Here is a 20,370-nt window from a genome sequence, read left to right on the forward strand (position 1 = left end):
TGCGGAGTTATTATGACTTGTGTCAATAACAATGTGTCAATCGCGTGTACTCTAAACTATGTTACTACGAAAAATGTATCCCCAATGTGTGTGACTCGTCGTTAGTTTGTGTACAATTATTCGCAATGACGCTAATATACTAGAGTGTGATAACAATAATAGGATGCCAAAATAATCCCAAGTTATCTATCACTAATTATAACACGACGGCTAGTAGACTCCTTTTATTATTATTTCGTTTTTAAAGACTCACTTTTCAGAACATAATATATAAGTGGTTTTCGGTAACAGTAATATGCCAAAAATGCATTTAAAACAAATCACTATGCAAAACAAATCACGATGTCTATAGTTACTATGTGATGCCCAACTCATGTAAAAGAGAATAATGAAGGATATATTTACCAACTCAGTTCGTGGCTGGGACCTCTCTCTTGTTCAATGGTTGTTCAACAATTGTAATTAGGCATTGAAGAGTGTTTAACAGTGATGTCTGAAATACAAAACAATAAAATATCGTAAGATTTACAATAGTTACAAAATGTGTTCACAACACTGAGTGATTGGATGACAGGTGAGTGAATCGTTATGGAATGTAAACATATTGAAAACAATTCATGAATGAGGCAAACAACAAAATGAAATGAGTGATATAATAACAAAGTAGACAAGGAATGAATGAATGAATGAAAAACTGAGTGAATAGATGAATGAATGAATGGATAATGTATGAATGAAAGAATGAAGGGAGGAATAAATGTATGAATGATTGGATAAATGAGTGAATAAACGAATGAATGGATGAATGAATGAATGAATGAATGAATGAATAAATGAATGAACAATGAATGAATGAATAATTTATAAATGAATAAATGAATGAAGGAATGAATCAATAAAATGCTATTCAATTTGAATGAAAGAATGAATGGATAAATTGCTATTCCATTTAAATGAAGAAATGAAAAAGAAAAAAAAATTAATCCTGTAAATAGGGAGTTCAATTAAAATATGATCAAGTGGGCAATTAAGAGTTTTACAATTTGAACTTTATAGTTAGATGAAATAGATATAAGGAACTAAATAAATTCAATTCTTTATATGTGTCCCCTCCAAAATGTCATGGTCTCAAGTGAGTAAAGAGCTACTCGACTATGCATAAAGATATATGTAGAATGAGGCCCCAGAATTTACTAGTTACTATAAATGAAAAACAATTAACGATTTGTTTACAATGAAATAAAAATAATGATGAAATTTAATTAAAAGAGATAAACAGTGATCGTGGCAGTTACAAATAGAGATATGAATATTTTACGTAACTTATGATAATATCTCAGGTTCGTAAGTTTACGTTTCCAGGCAGTTGATGGGCTTGGATGATCTATTCCTCTGATAACAGGATTGGACTCGTAAAATTCCACTTCCAGGCAATTGGTAAGAGGTTATAGTGTAGTACAGCGGGCTTGGGTTTGATCCTTGAAGATTATACAATCAAAGTTAAAAGCTCCGGCGTCTTAATGGTGTAGATATAATATCTACAAAGTCCCAAAAGATAAAAATCTTCCAGTATATATATAGGAATAGAGTGACTGGCCGTCCGGCATAGATTGTGGAGAGAAAGTGAGTGTCAAATGTTAGACCTATCAGCTTTTATAATAAGTGGCTACGTGACAGAATGTAGAACGAAAAGTATTCACTAATTAGAAATTAATTCGAGGGAAGGCTATAAAAGGAAAGACGATCTAATATTAGAAGGTAAAGTTTATCTAAGCCTACCGAAATATAACTGGAGTGAGATGAATTTAGTTCTTAATAAAATAAAATTTAATAAGATAATTGTGAACAATCTTTACTGTGACAGTAGTAGTAGTAGTAGTAGTAGTAGTAGTAGTAGTAGTAGTAGTAGTAGCAGCAGTAGCAATAGTAGTAGTAGTACTAGTAGTAGTAATAGTAGTAGTAGAAGTAGCAGCAACAGTAGTAGTAGTAGTAGTCGTAGTAGTAGTAGTAGTAGTAGTAGTAGTAGTAGTAGTAGTAGTAGTAGTAGTAGTAGTAGTAGTTGTAGTAGTAGTAGTAGTAGTAGTAGTAGTAGCAGTAGTAGTAGTAGTAGTAGTAGTAGTTATGATAGTAGTAGTAGTAGTAGTAGTAGTAGTAGTAGTAGTAGTAGTAGTAGTAGTAGTAGTAGTAGTAGTAGTAGTGGTAGTAGTAGTAGTAGTAGTAGTAGTAGTAGTAGTAGTAGTAGTAGTAGTAGTAGTAGTAGTAGTAGTAGTAGTAGTAGTAGTAGTAGTAATTATGTGTTCCTTGTGTGGGATTGCTTATGTTGGCGAGAACGGAACAAGTCTGGGTGACAGATTCCTACTCAATTTCTATTCAGTTATATATACGAAATAATTATGGCTTCCGTTGAAGTATTATAAATCGGTACAAGATCACAGCATATACTTCTTTAGAGATGGGGATTGATTTTTTTTCAAAACCAAGTTCATATTATTCATATCGTATCGTTTTCACAAAGATGGCACAAGTTGCTTCGTAATCGAGACTGCTTTCATGGTGAAAGCGGTCAGATCTGTTATGTAAGGGTATTAAAAGGAAAAATTGTAATTTGGTAAAAAACAATGGCTCTGCCGAAATTGGTTAACAACACTGGAAATATAATTGCTTTAAACTGTACCAAATGACATGTCACGGAATGTATTACAGAGAAAATGATCTTGGAATGACCCCCCCCCCCCCCCCCCCCCCCCCACAAAAAAATAGAATAAGACCTCGAAGAGCTTCTGTTATTATAGTGATCGCTCGGGTGGTACGCGGATTTGTTGTACTCTGACAAAATACATTTGTTCATTTTGACCATTACAAGTTTACCTGAAATATGTATTGATTAAGACAACTCCAATTTGTTTAATCATCTGAGATTTTCTTAAAATTTTATTTCTGAAGTTTTCATTGGTTGGAGTTGGTCATACTCCATCAAATTTTAGTAAATATTTCTGGCCAAAATAAAGATATTATGTCAGAGGAATTAGATTTGTGGTACGTCAAAACTAGGTTATGGCAAGGGGCAGAGAACAAAGTATGCATTCAACCTGTTTGTGGCTTTTCTTTTTCGTTCTTATTTACTTTTATTTTATTTTCTTCCTCTAATTTAATGGTTTGTGGAATCAAGATGTCTACGATAGAAGGAGGTGCGAAGTGTGAAACAGCACAAAGATAGCGTGACTGATTAGGTGGAAATGAGATTATGGCTAGAAAAAGGGTCTTGATGGTTGCGGTTATACGGTAGTGTGTTTTTCTTTGGTAAAAAGATTTGAACCGATGAGCACATAGTTTACAACTCAGCTAACCGAAAGCAAACCAATGTTTTAATATGTTTAACGTTGAGTCAAGAGTTTTTACATTTGAAAAATAGAATCAAAACAATTAAGATTATTGATTTGTAAATAAGTTCTACCAAGTTTGCAAACTATGAAACTATTAAGTTACTAGCCAGGTCCCAGGTATGAGATTTTTTTTCCCAGATGAGGGTCATTTAAATCGATTGATATGTTTGAAGGACACGTTTTCTGGTCATTTTTTTCTAAAATATGGGCTTTTCCAAAGTGGCAGTTAACTGGTTAACTCTCTCCTTACCAGCTATTTTCATGATTTTCCCCAAAGCTTCACACCCAACTAATACAAAATAGGTTTTTTATCACTCAACCACAATAGTTGTAAAGTTCTTGCGACACATCATTTCTTTAGCAAAACATGCTCTGCAACACACTGTTCATTTTCTTTAAATTTTAAGATATACAAAAGAAATTTGAATAAGAATAAGGTTGGGTGGATCGAAACGAATGTGACGATTTTCCTATAGTTGGTAAGAAGAGGGTTAAAATTGGAGGATATTCTTTCGCGGCTAACACTATTATCTACTATTTGTCTTACCAAATCATCACTGGCGTGGTAGAAATATAGTTTGACGTCTAAGAATATTGGATTTGCCCAATATCGGGATTATATCAAACCCAATCTATGAGGTCTGTCCTCGAGGTAATTAAGTTACCTTTTTTGGTCACAAACCGCATTGCAACATCTTATTCTTATATCTAACACATTTAGGAATACAAATTCATATACTTGTAAGAATGTGATACAACTTCCATCTTGATTGTATCCTGACTTATTGATGCTGTGTGTTTTTCTAAACTACTTACAATATCCGCCAGCCGGATATAACGTACCAACACATAAAACTAATCATTAAAATAGCTGTTTAAAACAATAACAAAGAGATGAGTGAAATCAAATTCGTTCTTTATATATGCTCACAATTCCCTCCGATATCTGTTAGAAATTGTGGGAAACCAAGAACAGAAATGTTAAAACTTTCTCGTAGTATTTAAAGTCAATATGTGTAAACAGCAAAAGAAAGAAGATTAAATTCAGTTTCATCCAAATGTTTACATGTTATCTCCAACCCCCCCCCCCCCCCTGAATTGTAGACAAGTTGTCAAGTGAGAACGAAGTCTGAGCTATCATAGAAGCCATCTGTTGCTTAATTCAGGTTATTATACAAGTCGACCATCAGATGTAAAGAGTTTTCCAAGTTACATAGCCATTAATATGTATCGTAACTGGTGATGTTTAGTAGTGAGAAGAAGAATTTGATTTAAAAAATGGATGAAATATGGTGTTTATTTACTCATATCTTACCATTGTAAGATATAGGCATTCAAAGAATGCTGTTAGGTTTTTCACATGATTTATGCATTGTGTATTACGAGTATATTATTATTATTATTGCGTAAGGATGTTCATAAACAAATGTCATCACTGATGAGAGAGAAACACCCATTCATCAGTTTAACAATGGCTAATTTTAGATGAACAAAAACGTTTTCTCTATAAATACATGGGTTTTCAAATGCAAATTTCAGCATCGTAATACGAACAGGTATAGAGCGAATATAGACCAAAGGACAAATATCAATAATCTATATAGTAAACATAGTTTATTATAAATAGCTGCTCGTTTGAAAAATACTCACGATGGAATGTGATCGTTACATATTGAAATCATTAGGAAAAGGGGGGGGGGGGTGGAGGTCAGGAATAATGAAAAAAGGAGATGATTGGTCAGGAACGCAATATTGTAAAACAGTTGTCTTTTGAAGCTAGAAAGATACTGATAAACGCGACATCACACTTCATTTTTACCTTCACTAAATCACGTTCATTCTTCTTCTTCTCCATCTTCTTCTTCTTCTTCTTCTTCTTCTTCTTCTTCTTCTTCTTCTTCTTCTTCTTCTTCTTCTTCTTCTTCTCCTCCTCCTCCTCCTCCTTCTTCTTCTTCTTCTTCTTCTTCTTCTTCTTCTTCTTCTTCTTCTTCTTCTTCTTCTTCTTCTTCTTCTTCTTCTTCTTCTTTCTTCTTCCTCCTCCTCCTCCTCCTCTTCTTCTTCTTCTTCTTCTCTTCTTCTTCTTCTTCTTCTTCTTCTTCTTCTTCTTCTTCTTCTTCTTCTTCTTCTTCTTCTTCTTCTTCTTCTTCTTCTTCTTCTTCTTCTTCTTCTTCTTCTTCTTCTTCTTCTTCTTTCTTCTTCTTCTTCTTCTTCTTCTTCTTTCTTCTTCTTCTTCTTTCTTCTTCTTCTTCTTCTTCTTCTTCTTCTTCTTCTTCTTCTTCTTCTTCTTCTTCTTCTTCTTCTTCTTCTTCTTCTTCTTCTTCTTCTTCTTCTTCTTCTTCTTTTTCTTCTTCTTTGTTTCCCCCTCCTATTGTCTTGATATTTGAATGTCTAGTTGGCGACGGAACACCCATGTCTTCCTTAGTTCACTCAGGGGTCCATACAGTTAAGTTTGCATAATTTAAGTTTCTCAAAGTGATTTCATTAAATGGGACCAAATGGATAAATAGATCTTAAGAACTTCACGATTTTTTCTGCTCTTACGCAAGAGTTATGAGTCAGTTGATCAAGCATCGATTCAAATCGTTTCTGAAGACACATTTTGTTGATAATTCAGAAATCGTCGCTCGTATTTACACGTTGTAGACCGGTTAGACTTGTTCATATGTGATGGAATGAAGAGAGCTTTATTAAACTGATTGCTGCTACCATACTGTTTGTTCCCATATATTTATTTTGTTACAACTCAAAGAAGTTGGGGACGAAGAGCCCAAGTAAATGAGAAATTTCACTCAAGCCTAACTTCTAGCATTTCTTTTTTTTTATCACTTCGGGAAAATTATTGTCTTCAATTTGCTTTCATGAACAACGTGGGTGATTCTTGTTGACGTAAGATAGAACATTTACATTACTTCATGGCATGCCTTAGGGATAGCATTTTAAATTGCCGAATGGAGGGCTATATAAATAATCCTTAATAACCATGAAGCCCAAGCAGCCGGAATTTATCTTCTTGCCCTTCACTTCCCACGTTTTCTTTAAATCATCAAAATCATCAATCATTTTAATTCAAATTATTCACGTGTCTCCGACTACCACTGTTTAAGCCCCCCCCCCCCCCCCCTCCCCCTCACACCTAAAAAGCAACAAATTAATAATATGAACGTTTCTAGAAAGTAATATTCGCCATATGCACCCGATGTGGGAAAGAACCCGAAACCGCAGAGCATCTATTTGAAAGCTGTGTTGTGACAAAGCTTCCGGCGGGTTTGCGACGGTGCATGAGTGCGGTAAAGCATTTGCTGATTGGGTCGATCGTCATAACATAGTAGTGTGAGCACCATTGGAATCAGTCATATTATGCAGTCTAAGCGTTTAATATTTCGGAATACTTAGCCAACTGTAAGTAGTGCAAGACATGATGCTTTAAAGTGCTACTATAAATTATTTCGAAAGATACAATGCTGTCATGGGCCACATAACTTCTCTACACAAAGGAGTATGGTCAAAAAAAATGAGTAAGAGGCCATTTCCATGGACTCAATATTTGGCCGCATAGGAAGATACCAAACAATAAAGAGTTAAGTCATAACCGAAATTGAATCCAATGCTTACTACAAAACCACATTACCAGGTCTGAGTCAACAAGTATTAAAGAAATGGGGCATACTTTAATTGTTTTTAAAGTTCAAAAAGAGCTTTACTATATTTTTCGAGAACAAACACGGTTCTTGACATATGAATACATACACATACGCAAACGCACGCACACACACAAACATACACACACACACACGCGCGCGCGCGCGCACTCACTCGCACACGCACACTGAATATATGATATTTAGGTAAGCATTATACATATGTATTGATTACAAATATTTGATATCTTGCTTATAGAACCAATGCAAATCGTAATTAAATTTTCTTTAGCAAGAGTATCTTCGAAGGTATAGGAAAAATCCTTTTCCATTGATGAAAGATGTCACATAGAATAAAAATGGAGAGTATTTCATTCCGTTCAACATTAAAACTGAAAGCTTAGGATGTGTTTGTACGGAGAAATTCATCTGAGAAAACCTCTTAACATCTTTCCGGCGATCCAGCACAGTAAGCACCAGATCCCATTAGGCTTTAAATTGACGATTTAACTTCCTCTGTGCATATAAATATTTTCGACATGTGCATTGTAGAAAAAGCAACAAGAGGTTAAAGAACAAAATGCTTGGTTTCTGTTGTGTTAAAAAAATAAAACAGTATTTGTCTACATTATTTTATATTTTACACTATTCTCTAAGCGCTGTAAGTTAATGTGATAGAAAAGGTGTGTATAAAACAGTGCTAGGCTAAGTGGAACGAAAAAATGTTATTTTTAAAAACCTTCCAAAACACCAGCCTGCCTTAATTGCTCCTGTCGTGGTAGGCTGATTTTTTGGGGATAATTATTTTCTTCGTTTATCCTCCTAGGTTGTCTGGTACTGTTTCATACACACCTTTTCCAGAATTCTATAAACCACTTCATTTCGATAAAAGTCACACAAGGTTACATCGGACTGACATTATCTCGGGATGTAGTAGATTAAGAGAAATAACCTTTCAAAACTCTTACCTTTTGTATTAAATAACTACAATCTTACTCATCGGTTAAAGGGGTTCAGATTATTTAAATATATAAGCTTTAAATTCTATTTTCAATGTCAAAAACTGAATTGTTGCATTTAACTGTACGTTCTAAAAACATTAAACATGGCAACAATAACAACTTGAATGAACTGTTTTAAACTTAATCAAATTTCATCATATTTTTATTAGGTTCAAAATAAATGCGATTTGTTATTGGTTCCAGACTTCTTGGACACCCTGTATTTATTACCTTTAATCCTCTATAGGGATTTTTAAAATGAGAGATTTCATATTGGGGCAATATCCATCACATACGTTCAAATCGCTTGCAATTGATTCCAAGTGAATAGGAACACCAAACATGTAGGGCGATACATGATGCCTATTAGGCGCTATTGTAATTCTTTTCGCCTCTGATACCGATCGATTACTCTTTTTACCCTCAAGTACGCTGAGAGGATGTGAGTGAAGAGCCTTTTTCCAAGGAATCAACTCTGGGCCATTCACAGCAGAATTAGAACCTGGGACCTTTAGGACAGAAATCGAGTTTTATACCACAAAATTATTAAAATACACCAACGAAAGCGGAAGTGATAAAACCGCTCTGGTACGAACAATTTGAATTAAAAAAAAAACATTCCACATATCTAAGCCATTCAGTTCGAAAACATAATTTAGTGTTGACATTTTCTCTGCTTTATATTTTAATATCATTTTTGTCTATACGGCTTACAATCAGCATTTTAAAAAATGCTTTACACCTATATATTCTCTTCTTCTCTCTATTCTATTCTCACGACTCCTATCGGCGTAGATTCGTCTGACAGTATAGTTTCCCAGTTGAATTGAGAAAGTCAATTTGAAATGGATGAATTCGTCTATTTTGGATACCACTGTCATCCCTAGGACTCCAATTTAGCATCGATTGGACAGGGTAAAAATAAATTGGAGGTTTCACTAAGGAATCTGAATAAATTACCTACCCTTCCGAAATACACGGTGATCAGGCGGACATAGGAGTGAGAGAAATAAACATGATATAAGCAAAAATCAATACTCCTTATTGAATTGTGAAATCAGTACCATAATTATTTCGGTCTTATTCCCTGTCGCTTACCTCCTTCTCTCTCTCTCTCTCTCTCTCTCTCTCTCTCTCTCTCTCTCTCTCTCTCTCTCCCTCTCTCTCCCCCTCTCTCTCTCCCCCCTATCTCTCATTCTCTCTGGATGTCTCTACTATATATATATATATATATATATATATATATATATATATATATATATATCTTTTCCCTCTGTGTCTCTCCTATATATCCCTCTTGCTTCTCAATAAGTTAACCATCCATTCCTTCATTCATCTGTTTATCTTTCTCTCCCGTCTCTCTTTTTCACTCTCTCACGCTCTTATATTATATATATATATATATATATATATATATATATATATATATATATATATATATATATATATATATACACCTCAACTTACCGAAGTTCCGTCTCCATACCGAGGTTGAATGTCATGGAACGCCATTCTTCACGCTATTATTATTATTATTATTATTATTATTATTATTATTATTATTATTATTATTATTATTATTATTATTATGATTATTATTATTATTATTATTATTATTATTATTATTATTATTATTATTATTATTATTATTATTTATTATTATTAATATTTATATTTATATAAATATATTTATATATTATATATATATATATATATATATATATATATATATATATATATATATATATATATGCACGAGAGTGACTCAAAACGTATTTGAATAAATGTCACACTGACGTCATCTTTGATTCAATTCAACTTACACCAAAAGTTGCAAATTTTAATTCCGTCAAATTTTGAAAAAACTATCTCAGTTCAAAAAGGCTGCCCCCACGAATGTCCGTCAGCGACAGGAAGCTGTAATTGAATTCCTTGAGTAAAATTTTCAATAACCTTGGAAAAGTTTATAAAACTCAGGTATTTTGTAGAGGCGGTATTTTTAGGTGGGTTAAATCTTGTTTTTAAGAAGAACATGAGATGCAATCGAACAACTAAACTGAAACCCCCTCAACCATGTCTTTATCTGACAAATCGTGTGATGGTCGCCGTCCAAGCAGTGCCAACTCAGTGAATCAAATAAAGACAGAAGCATTGATCAGATCTGATAGAACTTCTCTTGATAAGATAGCAGGTACAAATATACATTGAAGCGACTGAAGGCAAGAATTCTTCAAGTTAGACAAGATTTGGAGATGGAACGAGTACTGCTTCTTCATGAAAATTTCCTACCAAACACAGGCGTCAGGAAAAGAGAAGAAATCGATGGACAACTTTGTCTCACCCTCCGTATTCACCAAACTTGACACTCTCAGACTTCCATCTTTTGGTCCACTAATGGAGGCAACGAGGGGACATCGCTTTGAAGATGATGACAAAGCCAAGATAGTTGTGAAAATTGTAGTCGAGTCCCCGCCATGTTGCTGGCTTCCATACCGTGGATGAATCAGAATTGTAACGTGGATAGATTTAAGTTAACAGCTCACTATACAAAACAAAGCAAATAACTGGGACCATGTGGTCTAGCTGTATGATTCCTGCCTTCGGACCGGAAGGTCCAGGGTTCGAAACCCGCTCTGAGCGGCGCACTGTTGAGTCTTTGGAAAAGACTCTTTATTCACAATCTCTCATGTGAAAAATGAATATCTGAAAATATAATATTGGCAAGAGGCATCGTGTCCCGTCCCAATTTTAAGTGTTGTTGTGAGCCGGGGACCCACTGTAAAGCATTTTGATCACATTTAGGGGATATTGCTCTATATAAAAGCTCAAGTTTTGAATATATCGTGCAATATGACTCACCCCTGACCCCTGAGTAGTCGAGTCCCCGGCCATGTCGCTGGCTTCCATAACGTGGATCAATCAAACTTGTAATAGCATCACGACAACGCCTGAACGGATGCGATTTTCCTCACTTCTTGCTGTACACTGAAATATGAATGGAAAATGTATATTTATATTTACAGTTGCTCCATTTTGTCAATTGATAAACTACTCGCCCTACATACAAGGACTCCTCTGCAAGGTCAAAAGTGAGTGGATAACTGATCTAATTAATCTAACCGAAAGTACTTTGCCAGAGAGTCGTTCCCAATGGGGTGGTAAACAATCGTTTTTGCTTTTTTAACACAACAAAACGAATGATATAACTACGAGATGCTCTATTGGCGTATATAGTGCTAAGGACCACATAACGATTACTTTCATTGAATTTTAATGTCAAGAATAGTTAGTTTAAGAGAATTGTAAACAAATCTTTTAGGATCCTCTCCCACTCACATTGTACCTCTCTCCCGGGACGTAAATTAGTAATTCATCAGACGGAAACATAAACTATGGAACAAGATTACGAGTTTAGCCATTTTACTCTGGTAATGATCCTATCTAAAAGTGGCTGAAAAAGCCATTCATAATAATATTTAAAATACCCGGAGAATAAGAAGAGTAAAAATGGCTTGGATTTATAGCGTAATCTTTCAAGAAAAATAACTTTATTTATCCTTTAAAAATTCCCTACAGTTAGATCGTACTATAAAACACAATTATCACTTCATGACCATCAGAGCATGCGTTAAATACTTTACGCAAGACATTCTATTATGGAATGATCGGAAAAGGTGTGCACGTAACAGGGCCAGACAAATCAGAGAGAGAGAGAGAGAGAAAGAGAGAGAGAGAGAGAGAGAGAGAGAGAGAGAGAGAGAGAGAGAGAGAGAGAGAGAGAGAGAGAGAGAGAGAGGGTACATGGAAATTAAAATCACCAAGGGAGGCTGACTTTTTGGTATGGTTATTTTTCTTTGTATTTGTCTCTCTGCTTTATCTGGCAGTTTCATACACACTTTTTAGGATCCTTATTTACACCATTGCCTCTTCTCTAATTTGTCGCTTTGTTATTTAGAAATGGAGCAATTTATTTTAACTCACATAATTGTATATGAACAACTCATTTATTGATGCAATTTCTTGTCAAAGTTCAATATCCTACTAAATGTTGCATTAAAGACCCCCAAAAAGTATTCATATTCCTCTTTTAAACAGTTTTCAAAATCATCTGATGTTAATAATAATAATAATAAATGGCATTTATATAGCGCTTTACCCCGTTGTCACAGGCTCTAAGCGCTTTACAGTGATATAAAACAAAACATATTACAGTGAGACAAGTGTGAAGGAAACGTGATACGAATTCAATTTAACAACAACAAAATATGAAAATAATATTGCAACATTATGACGTAAAAAGATAAAACTTTAAGCGAGATTTGAACGTTGTCAACGAATCCGAGCATCTCACGTGTGACGGGAGAGAGTTCCAAAAATGGGGGGCCGAAAATTGAAAAGACTGTTCACCTATTTTACGCAATGGCTTAGGTTTGACAAGGATTGATTGGTCATTGCTTGACCTCAAGTTTCTATTGGGGACATATATGTTTAGAAGGTCTTTAATATAGGAGGGACTGTTCGTGCTCAGGGATTTGTAGACAACAGTACAAATCTTATAGGCAACTCTTTTTTCAACAGGAAGCCAATGTAACTCACGGAGAAGAAGAGTTGCTGACGGGTATTTTTTGTTATTGCGTACAATGAGCCTGGCTGCGTTATTTTGAGCAACCTGAAGTTTGCTAATTTTGTCTTTAGTTAAATTCGCCCAAAGGGAGTTACAATAGTCCAATTTAGATAAAACCAAGGAATTAATTAAAAGTTATGTTATATGCTTCGGTATTAAATTACGAATTTTGCTTATTTTTTTCATTTCTATGTACATAGATTGTATGGTGTTATTCACGTGGCTTGTCATGGAAAGATCTTTATCAATGATGACGCCAAGGTTTTTTGCTTTATTTGAAAATTCTATTGTGCTATTTCCGAGAGTAATTAGTGATTTATTTGCCTGTTTAAGGATACTCGGTCTTCCACACATTAAAATCTCAGTTTTACTATCATTTAATTTTAACTTATTGTGGTACATCCAAGATTTAATCTCATTAAAACAGCTCGTAATTCGTTGTATTAAGAACTGTAAATTACTAAGGGGTGCTGAATCATATATTTGCGTATCATCTGCATAAAAATGATAACTCAGATTGAATCTGGATATCACACTAGAAAGGGGCTGCATATATACAGTAAAAAGGACAGGGCCAAGAACAGAGCCTTGTGGCACTCCAAAATTTAGTAAAACTTGTTCTGACTGAACACCATTCACCACGAGAGTCTGCCATCGATCCTGTAAATATGATGTAAACCATTTAAGGGCAATTCCTTTTATGCCGAACGTATTTTCTAGTCTTCTTAACAAAATGTCATGGTCAATGGTGTCAAAGGCAGCTGAAAGATCTAAAAGGCATAATACATTGATATTGTTAGCATCAGCATTACATAACAAGTCATTAAAGATTTTAAGAAGCGCCGTTTCAGTACTGTGTTGATGTTTGTAGGCTGACTGAAAGGGTTGTTCCAAACTGTTGTTCTTAAGATGAGATGTTAATTGTGTAAGAACTACCTTCTCCAAAAGTTTTGACAAAAAAGGTAAATTTGATACAGGACGATAATTGTTTAATATATTGTGGTCCAGTGATGGTTTCTTCAGAAGTGGTTTGACGAGGGCACTTTTAAAGCACGATGGAACTTCGCCAGTCAGTATGGATGTATTTATGATTGATGTAATGGATGGTAATAATGTATCGATGGAGCTGGCCAATAGCTGTGCTGGTAGGGGATCAAGGTCGCAGGATTTAATGGGGGCTTTTTTTATCAACTCGTTTATGAAACTAGGTGAAACTGGTTGGAACTTGTCTAAAGGGGTACCACAGAATGTATTTGTATCTATAAATGGTTCATGCCGATCTAGTTCTGAACGAATGTTATGGATTTTGTCTTTAAAAAAGTTGACAAATGTGTCTGGCAAGTCTCTTTGATTGGTTGTAGATGGTAATGAAGTGCATCTTTCACGTCCAAGTAGATCATTGCAGATGTTAAATAATTGTTTACAAGATTTAGAAGTTTCAAATTTTGAAAGAAAATACGTGGTCTTTGCCTTTTTTTTGTTGTCTTCCAGGCACGAAATGCGCTCTTGAATATTTCACGATGAATCATGAGGCCTGATGTTTTCAGCAGTCTTTCTGCTCTCCGACACTTCGTTTTAGCTTCTTTAACGTCCGACGTATACCACGGAGCATACTTGCGGTTGGTGACGGTCCTTGTTTGGAATGGCGCATGTTTGTCAAGCGTTTCAATGAGACAACTATTCCACTGGTCTGGAGAAATAATTGAGAAATGTTAAGCCCTAAAATCTAGGGGCTTTCTTGTCTCCAAATATTTGAGTCTATAGTATATCAAGTACTGCTACAAAAATGCGTAACAGATGGGTCACGATAATCTAAATGGGTACGTGAACATACCTGATTCCTGACTCAGTGACTCCTGATTTCAAATGCTCCAAATATCAATCCATCAAGAATACTTATCTGAATTATCAAATGACTTCAGATTTTGACATTCCGTGAATTTGGAACATTCCAATATATACAAACTGGGTCACATGACTGTTAGATTGACGAAAGACAAAATTGAAAATAAATTGTTTTTATTGGTACGAACATATTGTAGATAAACAAACCGATTGTATATTGAGGTATTTAAGTCACACTACATCATGGAAGCGACTTTCCAGGTCACGCCAACCGTGTGGAACGAGGTGAAAGTAAGGACGACGTCAGGACAGTAATCAGGATGATTTCCTTCATTGAACCGTACCGGGACCTTATTTGTTAATTCTTTTAGACTAGTGCATAAGTATCTTGGGGGTAACGATAGCTCAGTTGGTAGAGTACTTGACTTAAACTTTTATGGACCGGTTCAAATCCGGATTTAATTGATTTTTTTTTCTCTCTTTATAGATGTAATTGACAAAAATGAGAAAGCATATAAACGTTCGAGTCCATGTACTGTTTAATAATTTTGATTTTGACAACCAATCAAATGCAAATAACGTTGAATTGATTCAAAAGTATCTTGAGAAGTTCCATGATCATGACAGTATGACAATAAAGTTAAATGAAGTAAAAATGTCTATATATATATATATATATATATATATATATATATAATATATATATATATATATATATATATATATATATGCAAATTCACAAAAATGTAAAAATATACAACCAAGAACCAATAGCAACACTTTATATGTTAATTTGATAAATTGAGATAGGCCATACCTCTGGCTTTTAGTCCGAACGTGTGTGTGTGTGTGTATATAGATAGTATGCAGATGACGTCACTCAGGCCATTGTTATTGTTTTTGCCATCCGCGTTTGTGAGTTGTTCTCACTAAACTGTATTAACAAGACTATAAAAGTTCATGGTTACACATAGTTTGTGTGTTGGTCCGTTATACTTCCGGATGGCAATGTTGTGAACTCCTTGGCCAAGCGCATTCTATCTATTTAAAAGATAGTATTTAATTTAAATCACAGTTGCGCGTTAAAAATTCGAACACCATGTGGCAAAAATGAATTAAGGTGACGTGTTGGCTTTGTAGTAGTAGTAGTAGTAGTAGTAGTAGTAGTAGTAGTAGTAGTAGTAGTAGTAGTAGTAGTAGTACTAGTAGTAGTAGTAGTAGTAGTAGTAGTAGTAGTAGTAGTAGTAGTAGTAATAGTAGTAGTAGTAGTATTTGTAATGATAATGATACCAATACTAGCAGCAGTAACAGAACCTGAGTTTTTATATAGAGCAATATCAACAAAACGTACTCCAAGCGCTTTACAATGGACCGACATCAGCACGTAACATGTAACAGACAAAAATAATAACAATAATAACCTTTCAGATATGCTAGCTAAATAAGAGAGAGTCTACTTTTCATGATTTAACCACCTTTGAGAATTGTCTATCAACAACCGCTTATTCCGAGGAAACCACAGTTATATATTTATTCAAGGTCTTCCCATTGCTCAATATTTCGCAAACTGAATGCGTCTTCCCCTCCAGCATATTTGACATTGTAGTCTACAGGAACAATATTATATGATGTCATTTTCAAAATTAACGAGATGAAAAACATATTTCCGAGCCTTCGAGCTTGTACGACATTTATGATAACGTTAAAATCAGATTCAATTTCTACCGTTACCGGATAGTAATATTCTAACGTAACAATACTAAACTATATTATATAATATCCGAGACAACTCGTTTACGTAATTATAATTTATTCCAGACTTAAGTCTAGAGAATTGACCTAATGTTCAGAGGTGGTACGCGTTGATGTGTGTTTGAATGTATGTGTGCGTGAGAGAGAGAGAGAGAGAGAGAGAGAGAGAGAGAGAGAGAGAGAGAGAGAGAGAGAGAGAGAGCGTGTGCTTGAAATATATATATATATATATATATATATATATATATATAAAATATATATATATATATATATATATATATATATATATATATATACATATATATATTCCATTCATATTTATTCTTTTTTTATTCGCCTCTTTTCGCATAACTTTTTAGTGACACTAAACTGTGCTCATAATATCCACATATTGTTTATTCGTTATGATGTTTATTTCATGCTGTGGGTTAACACTTTCTTTTGTTAGTCATTCATTGCACTACATCCCTTTCCATTTGATAATAAAATATGAAACAAATAAAACAGAACTGGAAAAGTTCCAACACGGGCAAAAAATATCAATCTTATCTCTTTCTTCTTTATAATATGAGCCTCTCTGTCTCAAAACGCAAAAAATAAAAACAACATTCTCTTAGTTCTACGAGTATGTCAAGAAGATGACAATAGGGAATGAGATTAGCGGAAGAGTAGCGTCCCTGGATTGGACGTCACCGACGGTGAAGTTATTTGTTAACCAACTACAAGTCAAGCGCTCCAAATACAAAATTTGTTATTCTATTTCTGTACAAAAATGCATATCATAATCAACGTAGATCTCTTCTTTAGTTTTCTCCATTATGAAATGTTAACAAAATATGATGTAGACTACAAATTAAAAATAAAAGATGTTGATAAATAATACAATACGATGAGACAACCCTTCCTAAACTTACTGAACTTCCCGCTAATGATTGGTACAAAGGGGCGCTACTCTTAAATCTGTTTTGAAATCTCATTCCCGAGAGCGATTGTTTTTTTTTTTATTGAAAGACTGCTGCTCTATTGAAAAAAAAAAAAAAAAATTAGAACGACCCGTAATAAGAACCGAATGAAATATCAGCGGCCTGTGTACTTCGCTTCTCCTACTCCAGAAGGAAGTCAACTTGAAAAAAGTCAGTCTCTCACGGGGTCGTAGTCCCTTCAAAACTGGGAGATGAAGCTGTCGGAGATACTGGATTGAGCTAAGATACAAATCATGTCCGACAGAAACAACCATTCATCAGTGAGGTTTGCCGGCCGTGTTCAATAGGATTCAATAGTCGTAACGTCACTTCCTTCCTAATGACGCTTGTAACTTAGCAACACTGGCTCTAAACTATCGGAACAATGGCGGACGACCGTATGAAATATTTCTCCGTCGAGCATAAAAGCGTATCCAGAGGGGAAAAAAACACATAAATTTGATCATGTTTTGACTTTTACACATTGTGGTCACAAGACATATGAAAAGTTCCAGCCAGCTTGAAGAATAAAAAGTAATGATTTTCTTTGTTTAGAACCAAGATGGCCGCCATTGCCGGGGTGCGTGACATCAGACTACTGAATCCTATTGAAATGGTTGTTGGACAAATGAAATGTTGTAACGGTCCAAAGATCGCGGCGTCTGATTGAACATTGCATTGTGACGCAGGTGCCCGAACGGGTTTTATTTCACGACGGTACAAGAGGTTGCCAAAGAATGTGATAGATCGTGCAATGACCATAAGCTGAAGCCAATAACGGGAGACATACAGTCAAAGCTTTATTCATTATTACTATGTGCCTCATCTTACTAACTAATCAATGTAGCAATTTAAATACGCTAGGAGGTGCGATCATTGATTATTACTTTTTTATTTAACATGTCAAGATTATATTATTTTTCTTATTTTCTACAGCGTATCTCGCTGATACGGTGAATATATTTTAGATCAGTTATGCAAATTAGAGAATGTCACCAGCTGACAACAAAGACACAATGTGGGCTAGATTCTTGATACAATGGGAACTGTTGTTTGTGATTTATTTATTTACACGCTTTGACGTGTATGTCATCACAACCATCTGGTATATTTTTATGATAATTGACTCGAATACTAGAATTGTTAGTGATGTTGAGCAGAATTTTTATTTTCCATCGGTTACAGTGCCATACTTTGGGATTTTTCTTCTTTAAGGTATATTAAAAACGAAGGATCTGGAATGTGTGAACATTTGGATGGTTTACATTAACAATATTACACACTGTGCAATATGTTGTGATTACGACCACTGAACTCCCCACAGGCTTGACCAGAGGTTTACATCTCACGAGATTCATGAGCACTTCTCAATAATATTGTCACCCTGGGTACAAAATAACACAGCAAATTGTACACTTTGTACACACCTAACATAAATAATGGTTACAATTAATAGTTGAAAGCCACCGTCTTAGCTTCCTGTTGTGATTTCTACATTCATAAGAACTGAATCAATATGGATAAAAAATGCAAATTTGTCACGATAAGAAAATTTTACAAGTATTTCTCCAGAGAGGCGCAGCGAGGAATTCTATGTGGCCAATAGCAATTCAATTAACAGATGGCATTCAATCAGAAACGGTCAAATTAATAATTATGCCATTTTAATTATGCATCTCTTGTATTTAAAAACTGCGATTCCTTTGAAAGGTTGTACTGTATAAAAACTTACATGGAAACTGGTGTTAAAGAAGTTTAGATTCAGTCATATTTCACCTCATTACATTCAAACCGCCCCCCCCCCTCCACCGTGAACATAATTCAAGAATAGCAAACATGTGCCATTATGTTACCATTATTACGCTATTTGAGTTTTTGCACTGTCCAGTAACTCTATCATAATGGGCGATAACTCAAACACATATTGATATTTTGCTTTTACCGTTATTTGTTTGTTACCGACATCCAAAATAGTAAACTGTATTATTTGAGTAGTAGAAGATAAATTGTCTTTGCAAGTTATTTTATAAAGAGGAATATTTTTATTCATCTAAAATCTAATTAAGGGAATAACTCGCAGATCGAAGGGAATCTTTAAAAAAAAAGTGTACCTGATATGTGTTTAACATATTATAATAATGTTTTTATGTTCTTAAAGATGTTATAAAATATCGATAATTTGCAAGTAATTAGATGTTTAATATAGCTGACCTTGAACTTGATTGACCTCTGGATGACCTTCAAGAAGTCGGCCAAATTTGTTCCCAAGATATCAATTTTACCTAATTTGAATATATGTATGTATATATATATATATATATATATATATATATATATATATATATATATATATATATATATATATATATATATAACCACTGATTATATTAAAAATTCAACCAAACAATCGGCGTGGTTATTTTTATAAATAAAACATGTATCTAATGAATTAGATAAAAATTGTAAGCTAGGACTTAATGTGAATATTGGAATTCTAAGACTTTTTTTATGAAATGCCTCAGAGCCATAATTTGATCCTTGCGCCTCTCTTCTACCCGTATGCTCGTTTTCCTCCTTCCTGATAACACAGAACATTGGCAGAAACCATTATATGTCCATCTTCACAATATACCTGTTGCAAACTCAAAACAGTCTCACAAATCCCGATCACTTCTTAATTTTATACATGGGATATAGAATGATTGAATTTGGTGTCATTCAGCTCATTTTATTTCTCACCAAATTCTATTTATCATACAATAAACGTTCGATGTTACTCATAGTATTTTATCTGTTGGTACCTTATATCAGGCTGGCGAAATGTGAGCTTTTGGCTAAACGTATAGCATCAAGTGACGCTCAAGATTATAAATTATGTGTGAACATTTCATAAAACCGGATACCGTCAATGAATTAAAAAAAGCATGCTGGCGTCAAGTGTGCCAATATAATTTCGTGGATCATTGTCAAAGTAATAGGACAAATATTCATAAATGGTGGGGCTGGTTTATTCCGCTAATGGCAAGTAGGCCTACTGAGGGTTGCTATCTACCATGCATAGCTTTCTTGAATGCATGCCGGCCAGCCTAAATTGCGGGCTCTCTAGATTCTGAACAATTTATAAAAAGACATTTTAACTAAAGCGAGTTTAATCTCATGACATTA

General features: G+C 34.4%; 1 protein-coding gene across 3 annotated transcripts in view; it reads right to left on the reverse strand.

The window, feature by feature from the left end:
* LOC144965448 (parathyroid hormone/parathyroid hormone-related peptide receptor-like) overlaps positions 1 to 20,370 on the reverse strand; it is a 143,322-nt gene that overhangs the window by 83,571 nt on the left and 39,381 nt on the right. For all 3 annotated transcript variants that reach the window (XM_078900802.1, XM_078900801.1, XM_078900803.1), the window contains one exon: positions 10,882 to 11,007. In XM_078900802.1, coding sequence (XP_078756928.1) covers positions 10,882 to 10,929 — 48 coding nt within the window. In that variant the 5' untranslated portion in view covers positions 10,930 to 11,007. The remainder of the gene's footprint in view (positions 1 to 10,881; positions 11,008 to 20,370) is intronic.

The sequence above is a fragment of the Berghia stephanieae genome, chromosome 2, assembly GCF_034508935.2.
Source record: "Berghia stephanieae isolate SIO BIC M18660-M18661 chromosome 2, UCSD_Bste_1.3, whole genome shotgun sequence".
NCBI lineage: Eukaryota > Metazoa > Mollusca > Gastropoda > Nudibranchia > Aeolidiidae > Berghia > Berghia stephanieae.